Here is a 12,399-nt window from a genome sequence, read left to right as displayed (position 1 = left end):
TACTCTTAAATGTAGGCATTCCCTAAAATTTTGTCCTTAGCCATCTTCTATACCTTTTGACCAGATAATCTTATATATCTGCAGTTTATCTGTGTTAATGAACTCCAAGTTCCTATAATTTGGTCTGACTCTTCTCCTGAGATTCCTGACACCACCTAAAATTCTGCATGTCTAACACTAACTGTTGTTTTCCACTCTTTCTCCCTTTTCTTTTTAACTTTCTTTTTTCCAACCCTCCTTACAGTAATGCAGGGCTTTTCACTATTCCTTCCCTTGCCTCCTCCTTGTAAACCCAATCACTGGACAAGTTCTGTGACTCTACCTTCAAAATCTCTTGGCATCTGCCTCTTTCTCACTTCCATAAATTAAGCCTCCATCACCTCTTACTCGGTCAGCTGTAGAAGTCAATCTGCAGTCAGTTTAATATTTTTAAGGCAATTTGCATCATGTTATTCTCATGTTAAAAAATTTTCAACAGTCCCTTGCCTTTTGTCTCCTCCCTATCTGTTAACATTAGACACTGCAGTCAAATTAATATTCTTAAGGCATAGCAAGCACCATGCTATTCTCATGTACAAATATTTTCGATAGCTCCTTGCTCCCTGTGCTCATATTTTTAGTTCCTCAGGTCAGCATTCGAGGCCCTCCACGATATGGTCCAAACTCGAGTTTAGCACACTGTATCCCTATTACTTCTGCTCAGGTACTCTCTACTTCACCTGATTTCAGTTACTCGATTCCCTTAACAAATCTTTACCTTCCTCCATCATGCCATTCCTCATCCCTGGAATTGCTTTCCTTTCATCTAACTTCTGAATCAGTATCTACCTTGTCCAGAACATCTTAACATACTTCTCCCTGTACCTGAAATCCCACCCTTATAACCAGAAGTGACCCTATCCCTCATCTAAACATTCATACAAACTCCTTTTACTTTTTCTTTATATTATAGTTATGGATTTATCTACCCTATAAAACTGTATTTAAGAGGATAATTATGCATTTCTTTCTATCTCCAAGTATCTATTACAACACTTTGTATACATCTATTGCTTGAAATTTGGCCAAATAACTCAATTAAAAAGTACCATTACCAAAATTTCAAGACATACTAGACATCTTGAAAAGTAACACTAGCTAAAAATGTATACCTCTAAAAAATGCCAGGGATTTACTTTTAGATATATACAATGTAAATGCTTTATTATTTTATTTTAATCTGTTCTTATGAGGCATTTCAAAATAACTATTTGAAACAAATACAATTTCACAGATTATTCCAAATGTAAAAATAATTGTTTCATCTAAATTATTTCACTAAAATATGAATTTACTCTATCATGTGATTCTATTGATTCCTATCTCTTTGGAAAAATAGATGTACATAACATATATAAAACACACAAAATTACAGATTAAAAACTTTACAGTTAAAGATACTATAAACTTTTACAACCAAGTTATATAAATAGTTTTCTGAGGATAACTAATTTTTATTATCTTGATTATTAATTCTTGATTATCAATTTTACTGAAAAGCAGCAAAAGCTTAGCAATAACAGCCCTGAAACTACTTGGAAGGCAACAGCTTTCTTTAGAGAAATAAGGTTGAGGAAGGGCATAAAGTTTATCTTATGAATTTTCTTTGGTGGTTTTTTTATATTGCAATTACCTACATTCCTTAACAAAACAAACAAAAACAAACTCACCTAATACCAAGAAAAGGGACCCTATGATTATGCTGAGTAATGAGAATGAAGCTGGAGATGTTTAAAAAAAAAAAAAGCCTCAATAATACCTTCATGTAAAAATGAAAGCTGATAACAGGTGAATACTTAAATTATAAAATACCCAATTCTCCTCTTAATGAGAAAAAATTATCCAATATAAATAAACTTAGTATGAATTCAGAGCTGTATTTTGTAGAAAATATACATATGATTCATTCCTCTGGCTTCAATTTAGAAGACTCAATTCATTCTATGAATGCATAAAATCCGTAAGACAAGGAAGTAAAAGTCCTGCTGTCTTAAGAAGCTGTAGTTATCATCACTCTTGGTATGGGATTAATGAATGAGGAAGTAAACTTGACTTTGAAGAAGAAAAACCTTGAAAGTTAAATTCAGTTTCCTGTTGACGTATCTGAATACTTGTTCATAAACGTGATGGGGCAATACAATGTTAAGGTGAAAGGTTCTCAAATCAAATGGCAGACACTCATTTACTGTGAAAATTAAACAAGTTAACCTCTAAAAGATTCAATTTCCTTAACTGTAAATTCCAGATAATGATCTCTCACACCTGTAAGATTTTTATCTGACTTAGAAGAGCTAATTTAGGTAAAACACTATACGTTCAGTAAAAGCTTGCTATTATTATTATTATCGAACATTGGATTTACAGAAAGATCCATATCTTCTTACTTGAATTGCAGAACACAACTGTAACACAATCTCTTTGACTCTGTAATTATTATCGGCCAGTGAACTAAACGCTGCTTCTTTAGACAGACATACGCTTCCTATTTTGAGTTGAATTATGCTTATAGCACAACACGTGACATGATGTATAATAAAAAATGATTGTATTCTATGTTTTGGCATTTTACATTTTAAAATACTGCCATTAATTATTATAGTAATATAATTAAGTGTGGAAAAATACTCACTTTATAAAATGTAGAAGAAGATCAGTCACAAATTTAGCAGATTTCACAATAGGGCTTCCAGGCTCATTAAATGTTCGTGTATTATGCTCTATATACCGAACTTCCCACATTAAGGAAGAAACCCGCCTTTAAACAAACAAAATGCAGAAGTCTTATTAATGTCTTTATACTTAGAAATACATACACACATTTTTTTTTTTTTTTTTGCGCGTTATGCGGGCCTCTCACTGTTGTGGCCTCTCCCACTGTGGAGCACAGGCTCCGGACGCGCAGGCTCAGTGGCCATGGCTCACGGGCCCAGCTGTTCCGCAGCATGTGGGATCTTCCTGGACCGGGGCACAAACCCGTGTCCCCTGCATCGGCAGGCGGACTCTCAACCACTGCGCCACCAGGGGAGCCCCATACACACATTTTAAAACCAAGACATTCAGACCTTTTAATTGCAGTCTTAAATCAATTACAAAACTCACACCTTAAAAAGCTGTTTTCAAAAAAATAGAACGTCATTTGTGTTGGGAGGGGGAAAGAGTAGCAATGTTATGTACTGGCATAGAAGATGTCTGGATTTGACACATTAGTCTATCAACAGGGCCTTCTTTTAGGGAGAAAGACTATAAGGAGAGTAGCAGGAGGAGGGAAACAGTGGAGTTTTAGTTTTTGCTTTACATATTCCTTTCATGTATGGTGTCATTTTTTGGTAATAAGCATATCTGCTTTTACTTAAAAAAGGAAACCAAGCAATTTCAATCTAATTCTATTACTGGTAATCAAATGGCATTTAAAAATGAAAAGCTAACTAACAGCTTGCTCATGAGATACAAAAATATAAAAATATGGTGAACATGTTAGTTTACTAAGAAACCTAATGAAATGAAAATTAATTTTTTTTTTACACTAAATTGACAAGCAGTTGATCCTTGAACAATGGGGGAGTTAGGGGCACTGGCCCTCCTTGAAGTCTAAAATCTGAATACAACTTTAGAGTTGGCTCTCCACATCCGAGGTTTCGCATCCATGGATTTAATCAACCATGGATCATGTAGTACTACAGGTACGTATTTATTGAAAAAAAAATCCGTGTATAAGTGGACCCGTGCAGTTCAAACCCATGCTGTTCAAGAATCAACTGTATTAAAATTTTGGTGTTTTATTATTTTATTTCAGTAACTAAAGAAAAATCCAAAGACAGATTCTAGAATATCAGCCAACTTAAAATGATAAGGAAGAAAATACTCAGGAAATGTTACTGATCTGTGAACAGAAAACAATTATATGGAATTTTAAAAGAATTATATATAATTGTGGATACAGAAGCATACAGAAAAGCTTCTGTGCATTTCCAATAGCAGTTACAAGGCTCATTCTAATAAAAGAATCACAGGCCATTTTCAGAGTACCCTATAGAAGCTGTGTGTAAGATAAGGCATGAGGATTTAATATCAGTAGGGCAAACTGACAGTGGTTTAAGACTGAACTAGAAGTATCAAAGAGGAAAACTACAAACTGTAAGAAGTCTGAAGCCAATGAGTAGAGGAGAAGCAAAAAAGCTCGCAACAGTGAAATAGCACATGAAGGCATCATTATTATGAAATAAGAACGTAACTCAGGTCTACAACTACATTAGTTAAAAATCAAGCAGTTTCTAATTTATGTAAGGACTCTGTTCCAAAAGATTTTTTTCCTAAGTTGGTTAAGTTAGCTAAGCTAGGCTAATGCCAAAAAGCCTAATTAAGCTGTAAAGTATATTGAAATACAGTACACCTTAGCAATTCTCATGTGGAGCAGTATTTCTATGAGAAAGTATATTTTTAACAATGGTGAGAGATGGCAGAAGTTCATCTATCTAGATATAGTCCAACTACTAGTGTGTAGAAAAAAATTCTTTCTCTCCCTTTTATCCTCCCACGTCTTGTTCCATCTCTGAAGCACACGGTGTAACTCCTAAGGTTTAACAACTTAGGGGCTTAGAGAGAAATAAGGATATAGTTAAGAATTTCTTCTCCATTTCCTGTCTTAAACCTTTAACGTGTAATGTTGAAAAGGATTTACTTAAAGAAGTGTGCTTTGAGAGGAAGATGGCTGGGAGGCACATATCACAGGTGATTTCCTCCTCATCTCAATGCTTTTGACAAATATTAATGAAGCAGCAGCAGAAATACCTAACGAGATCAGAACGTAAAGTCCAATGCCTTAGTTTTCTTTATTCCAAGTGTTTCTCGGTGAAGTGACTCTGCCCAGCAGGAGACATTTGGCAATGTCTAGAGACATTTTTGGTTTTTACAACTAGGGACTGCTATTGGCACTTAAGGGTAGAGACAAAGGACAGCCCCTCATAATGAAGAATTTTCCAGCCCTAAATGTCAGTAATGCTTTTGTTGAGAAACCCTACCCTAGTCAGTAAGGAATAACAAATGGTGTTTTCAGTGCCAGGTACACACAGTATCAAATTAGAATTATAATTTAAGTATTAAAAAGAACTAAAGGCACATTTTACACAGAAAAATATGAATACAAAATATGATTAAAAACTTCCCTAAGGGGCTTCCCTTGTGGTGCAGTGGTTGAGAGTCCGCCTGCGATGAGGGGACACGGGTTCGTGTCCCAGTCCGGGAAGGTCCCACATGCCGTGGAGCGGCTGGGCCCGTGAGCCATGGCCGCTGAGCCTGCGCGTCCGGAGCCCGTGCTCCGCAACGGGAGAGGCCACAACAGTGAGAGGCCCGTGTACCACAAAAAAACAAAAACAAAAAAAACCTTCCCTAAGTTAAAATAAATAGTAGTGTAAAGAACTGCAGTACCATAAAACTGGTCACAAAAATAAAGTTTTAATGCAATTATTATTTAGGTTAAAATGTTGTTGGCCTGCTAATAAGCAAAAGTCATAAGAAATGTGAAAGCTAAAAGTCTGATTTCATTATGTGGAAACAATGGACTTAACCTCACTTTTTTTTTTTTTTGCATTACGCGGGCCTCTCACTGCTGTGGCCTCTCCCGTTGCGGAGCACAGGCTCCGGACGCGCAGGCTCAGCGGCCATGGCTCACGGGCCCAGCCGCTCTGTGGCATGTGGGATCTTCCCGGACCAGGGCACAAACCCGTGTCCCCTGCATCAGCAGGCAGACCCTCAACCACTGCGCCACCAGGGAAGCCCTTAACCTCACTTTTTGAAAAGACATTTTAGGCAATAAACCTACAAAGCCTGCCCAACATTAGAACTCAATGTTTACCAAAATTGTTAACCAGCATATGCAAATTAACTGCAATTACAGCTTTTTAAAACTCTAGTTATATTTCAAACTAAGCTACAACTATAAAAAGTACCCCAAATTTTCCTAATTTCATTTTTCAGAAGTATTCATAAGCTAAATAAATAAGAGAACACACAATTTTTAATATTATTCTATGAAAAAATCCATGAACAAATATTTCAATGGGATATCTAGGAGAAAATAAAATATGTTGGATTGTTTCATAAAATGCAATACAAAGACAGTGACCATCAATTCATATTTGTTTCTAAGTGTGGTCTATAGACCAGCAGCACCAGCATCACTGGGAACTTGTTAGAAACGCAATCTCAGGTCCTACTCTAAACCTACTACCAGATCCTACATTTTAACAAGATCCCCAAGGTGATTTGCATGCACATTGAAGTTTGAGAAACACGGCTAGAGAGGATCAGTAAAACGGTGAAAGAATCACTTAGCTTTCTTTTGGTAGTAGCTACAGCAAATGGTTCTAACCTGTAAAACCTGTTTTCCAGTCTTTGTTTAATTGTACTTAAATCCGTTGGATATGCCACTACAGTGCAATACATGGGATAGGCTTGCAGATCCACAGGAGCCACAAATGCTGAAGCAATATCTAAGATAAACAAACAAATACATTTATAAATTTATTTTTGTATTACTTAAAATACTTCAAAATTCTGCTTGAATTAAGCCTTAAGTTCTAATCCACATAACCATTAGTCTACCACTATCTTCTGATAGAAAATACAGTTTAGCTAACACATAGTCTCACTTTTTATTATGTCTACATTTATACTGCAAGATTCTAGGAGTATTTATTTATGGATTCCTTAGAAGAAAAGAGATGACAGACAATATATAAAACTGACTTATTAAAGAACATCTACATGTATTTCTAAAATTAAATCCAGGCCATTCCTGAATCTATGTTATGTGTTTGACAGTAATTGTTTTGACATAATTACTAAAATTACCTAAGATAGTATCTGAGACAATAATTAAGTGTTGCCCATATTTTAAAAGACTTCAGATGAAAATATCATCCAACATGTGTCTCCAATATCTTCAGCTCTTATTCATGTTAATTTCTCCCTTAGACTCTTTAAAGCTCATTCCTTACTGGAAGTCTAGGTTAATACAAACCACCACACTAGTTTAGAGTTATTTTGGGCACCAAAAGTTCAGATAATCATGTTTTGTGCTCATTGTTCTTTTTCTTTTTTTTTTTAAATAAAGCAAAGCAGTTCATATACCCTCTCCCTTCCCCTTACAAATATTCTATTGTGTATACGTATATCAAGTTAAGAGGAAAACTGGTACAGCTACCCATATAATTCAGCTTTCAGCCCTCCTCTTTCAAGTCACATCATGTCAGCTTGAGTATGTCAAGGATTTTAAAATTAGGTTCTGGAGGATCTAGGTTTTTCAACGGTACCCCTGTGTTTCTGGGGTCCCTCACTCTGAAATTCAGCTAGAGCAACCTCATTTATAACTGTTTTAGATATTTAAGCCCTGCGTAAAATCGCATTGAAAAAAAAAATACCACTTAAAAATGTTTGAAAACAATGACATGATATTATGGAAAAAAGTTTTGCTTGAATAATAGTATTTTTCCTTTCCTTTGCTTTCTGGCAACATCTTCTATGTATATTCATGTGTTATTATTATTTACCTAGTGTCATCAACTGGTTTATTCCTGTAACAATTCTTTCACATTCTTCATCCCTGGGATTGGAACCCCATTCACCATCAAGAGGCTTATAGATCAATGATCTGCATTCAACATCAGTTAAAGGAACACTGGTACCTAGTTCTTCAGGAAATACAGCTGAAATAGAAAGAAAGAAGATTTAGTGAAAATATGTGGTAATTTATTAATATTTAGGTTACCTTTAGAAATCAGAGTTAATATTGTTATAAAATTAAAGTATAATTTTGTAAATGGTAAGTATATTCTTTATTTTCATTAAAGGAAAGTATGTTTCAAGGGTCAATAAAATTTATTCTTTAAAACATTAATTTAATAGTTCTCTAGATGAGCATATAATTACTTCTCCAAAATTATACCTGACAACTTGCTCTATTATCAGTTACAGGTGAAGGAGAAAGTATTCCTATAAAATGATGCAAATTTAAAAGTTTTCTGAATCATTTCATAATGTATAATCTCCATGTTTACTTTGATAAAACACACAGGTGAAACTGAGCAAAAGTGGTATTCTTTCAGAAATGCTTCAATCAAAGGCTCAGTTTTTTAAAATGTGGGAACAGAGAGAATTATGAACACTGACAGATGATTCTTATGCTTTTTGCTCTTAAATGATGAAGGTATGCTTTCTGCATGCCTGAATCTTTAACAGAATCATTAGGGGGTGGTGGTGACATAAAATCTACAAATCTGCCAAGCAATTTTTTCTTTGAACTAGACTTCATGAGAGAAACATTTCGAAATATGCTGCTATTAGTTTACAAAATTTCTCCTCCTCCCAAAATGTAACTAAACTCTATGAGGGCCTATGTACGTGTATCCAAATAGAAAAACAAAAATCACCCCCTCCACATAGCAATATATTCAGGTAGGAGACAAGTAGTATATTACTGTCACTAATTGATTTCAAGAAATACCCCAGGCATTACAACATCGATTAGCTTCATTTCTCTCATATTCACAATAGTCTGATGTGACTTCAAATTCAAACCTTCACAAAGGAAATAAAACCAGAAGATAAGCCATATAACACATTTACAAGTTGATTAAGATATTTTAAACAGCTCTAATTTAGCAATGAGATGAAAAAGACATTATTGGTATTGGTATCTCAAAGTGATAATTTCTAGAAAGTACTAGTTTTGAACAAAATCAGCATGACCATTTTCTCATTTCTAAGATTTACCAGATTGGGTTTACTTTTCCCACATTGTCTTTTCTCTGCTTTTTTAGAATACAATAACTAGTGAGGAACTCCATTTATAAATGATTATTTCTACTATGTTACAAGTCAGGCTTTTTTTTCTTTTTGTTTTTTAAAATCTTTATTCTTACATGATAGTAAAAGTAACATACTATTAAAAAAATCAAACAATACAGAATAATGTAAAAGATAATTTGTGGAAGTCCTCATATCTCCACCCTTTATAAATGATCATTATTAATAATCTGGTATATATCCTTTTAAACCTTTTTAGGCATATACAATTGTGTGTGTTGTATTTTTTTAAAACTGAAACAAAAATGGACAATGAAATAGAAAGAAAATGCAATCTCCAGGCTTCAGCCACATTGGTCTTTTCTCAGTTCCAGGAAGATGTCATACTCACTGCCTAAGGCTAACTCCCAAATCCTAAGGCAATGCATCAGGCCATATGCAAGATGATGGTTATTATTATTAATTATAATTACCTACTCATTGAGCCCTTACATGTGTCAGGCTCTATAACAAGCACTTTACACATATGATATCATTTAATTCTAATAGCAGCCCTATAAGGAAAGTATTAGTCTACATAGTTTCAAAAGCTGAATCCTAAGAGTCCGGAGTTTTGAGATTTAAAGGAACTTGTCAAGATGACATAGATAAAAGACAGCAGAGCTAGGATAGGAATCTAAGTCTTACTCAAAAGCCTCAACTCTCAGTATTACACTGTATTCTATGTATTCTGCTGGAGTTATAAAAATATCTTTGATCCCAAGTGCTCATCTTCTAGAGCAGCGGTCCCCAAACTTTTCGGCACCAGGGACCAGTTTCATAGAAGACAATTTTTCCATGGATGGGAGGTGGGGGTTATGGGTTGGGGGTGGGACTGGGATATGGCTCAGGTGGTGATGCGAGCGATGGGGAGCGGCAGATGAAGCTTCGGTCCTCGCCCGCCGCTCACCTCCTGCTGTGCGGCCCGGTTCCTAACAGGCTGCGGACCAGTAGCGGTCTGCTGCCCGGGGGTTGGGGACCCCTGTTCTAGAGTGAATAATAATTAGCAAATTAGTATCATATTTTGCTGTAATTAATTTCAGCCTTCTCTGTTAAACTACAAATTCCAAGTGGGCAAGGATTATGTCTAATTTTTTCACTGTTATGCCTCCCCTACCTCCAGGCTCAATAATAGGTGTGTAATAAATATTTGTGGAATGAATATTTTCTACTTGGTCTTCATTAAGAACTCTTTGCAGTTGCAAGTTAGCAAATCAGATTTTTAGTTAAGAAATTAATTCCATAATACAGACGCAAAAAGCTTAACATACACTTACCATTGTTAGGTATAAGCTCCATATCCCAAGGACTCATCTTTTCTGTATCTCCATTGTCCCAGCTTAAAGGAAGGAAAACCTTTATATTAAAAAATCTAAACATTGCATTGCAATTTTAATAAAATCACATTGTAAAGATAATTACTTCAGTGTTTAAAAGTAGTATCTTTATCATTTTATTAACAGACGGGGAAAACATTCAAAACAAGTTAGGCTGAACAAAAATATAATACTTCCTTACCAAACATTATAACACTGAAACAAACTATCAGGGTACTCAGGCTGAAGAGGTTCCTGGCTTTCAATTGTTCCAAACCACCAGGCATCATCTATGACTGATCTGAAACGGTCACCTGGACAAGAATAAAAGCCATCTCATTACTCTGAAATGAAACACTGCTGTTGTTACTCCTCTTTCCTTTAAGATACTTAAATTGACTGTATGATTTTAAAAGACCTATGAAAAATGACCTACACACTCCAAAATAAATAAGTAAATAAATAAAATCAGCAATACTGAGGGAAGAAGTTATTTAATAAGCACACCTGAAGTGTGACTGACTTTTCAGCACCATTTTTTACATTTTATTATGGTAAGAGAAATTCACTCTTATCTTAAACATTTTTACCAATCTAGCACATCATTAGGACTACGCACAAATTTTTCATTCAAATAAAAACACAGATAACTTTTTCCCAAAAAATATTTATAGTCTATCTTTAATTTCTTACTTTCTGTAGGGAAGTTCCTCTAACCAACAATTAAGAGTCCAGCCTAAAAACAAACCAAACAACAACAATCCAACCTTCTTTCCTTTGACTCAATCACCCTTAAGTTACTAACACTCATCTATACACTCACTTTCCCTTTCCTACAGAAACAAATAAAAAAGAAACAAAAACAACTAATCTTTGTAATAGTTTTGATCCAAGATTGGTTGAATCTGTGGAGGCAGAACCCATGGATCCAGAGGGCCAACTATATAGCATAAAATGAATTTAAAAAAAGAAAAGAAATTTAATGACACAAAAAAAAGCTGGAGTCAGGCTAAATTAACAGAACACAATTGCATGTTGCTGAGTTATATATATGTGTATATATATACTCTGAGTGGGTACACACTGGGATCAAATTTAGATTCAAATTCAAGCATTCTAATAGCCAATGTTAAGAGGGAAACATGATCTATTACTAGACTAAGAGTCTCTAATTGCTCCTCAGATGCGTATTAGTGACACTACCCTTAGTGAGAAGCTAATATATAATTTAATAAACAGCATTATTGACACCTCCGACACCTTACAGTAAACATAATAATGAGTTTCACAAAGCTATTTCTTACAATCCCATTGTACCTAGACTGATGACAGTACGCTAAAGAGGAAGAACTGGATAATGTGTGCCTGACCACAATGAGCGATACTGCAGGCTAATGACAATAAAGTTAAGCAAGGAACAGTCTAACAGAGAAAGCCTTAAACATACCTGAGGACAAGCTGAAGTAATTATTATTGATGTAATTTTAAATGGCAGTTGGTAGATACATGTAAATATCTTCAGAAATAGAAGACTAACTAGTATTAACTTTAGAAGAAACAGTAATCTATAAATTTAGGGGAGAAAAATGATAAGATCCAAATGAGAACATTCTGATGTACATCCATTTGAAATATCTCTCTGATTTGTCCAATACTTGCCGTATTTCTTTGCTTAGGTTGTCAATGCATTTCTAGAATGTTCTCCTGGACTCTGACTGCTAATATTTGTTCCGCCAATTTATTGGCGGATGCGTGTCCTCAAAAATAAGAGATGAAATTGATCTTATCAACTAACACATGTAAATAATTTAAAAAATCATATGTACCAAGGGCTTACATCTAAAAGCAGGAACTTTTAACTCTTTCTTCTTGAATTTACTTACGGTTTTCTAAATATGAGTATATAGCTATTTCTTCACTCTTCAATTTTAGACATTAAGTATTGGTCTCTCTCCATATAACTGTATATAAAGGGTATGTGCATTTTATTTAATCCATATTCAGTTTTCTTGTCATGACTACACTGTATAAATATTGTTTGCTAATGAGCCAAATAGCACACAATTCCTTTCCTATATAACTTTGTATAATTGCTTCATTTTCTTATGGTTGGTTTTCTCTGAATTTATGATTATGTCTTCCCACATTCTCTAATAGCTCAAACTATAAAACACTCTTCAATATATAATTTCCCACAAAGTTA

At 34.7% G+C, this 12,399-nt stretch overlaps 1 protein-coding gene across 3 annotated transcripts in view; it reads right to left on the bottom strand.

Moving 5' to 3' along the window:
• PHIP (PHIP subunit of CUL4-Ring ligase complex) overlaps positions 1–12,399 on the bottom strand; it is a 127,136-nt gene that overhangs the window by 17,251 nt on the left and 97,486 nt on the right. For all 3 annotated transcript variants that reach the window (XM_081251351.1, XM_081251349.1, XM_081251350.1), the window contains exons 28-32: positions 10,399–10,510; positions 10,158–10,219; positions 7,587–7,742; positions 6,407–6,527; positions 2,669–2,794 (exon numbers count right to left, since the gene is read on the bottom strand). In XM_081251351.1, the coding sequence (XP_081107477.1) occupies positions 2,669–2,794; positions 6,407–6,527; positions 7,587–7,742; positions 10,158–10,219; positions 10,399–10,510 (577 nt within the window). The remainder of the gene's footprint in view (positions 1–2,668; positions 2,795–6,406; positions 6,528–7,586; positions 7,743–10,157; positions 10,220–10,398; positions 10,511–12,399) is intronic.

The sequence above is a fragment of the Mesoplodon bidens genome (assembly GCF_964165515.1).
Source record: "Mesoplodon bidens genome assembly, chromosome: 12".
Taxonomy (NCBI): domain Eukaryota; kingdom Metazoa; phylum Chordata; class Mammalia; order Artiodactyla; family Ziphiidae; genus Mesoplodon; species Mesoplodon bidens.
The sequence above is the reverse complement of the archived record's forward strand: the minus strand, read 5'-3'. Positions and strand labels throughout refer to the sequence as shown.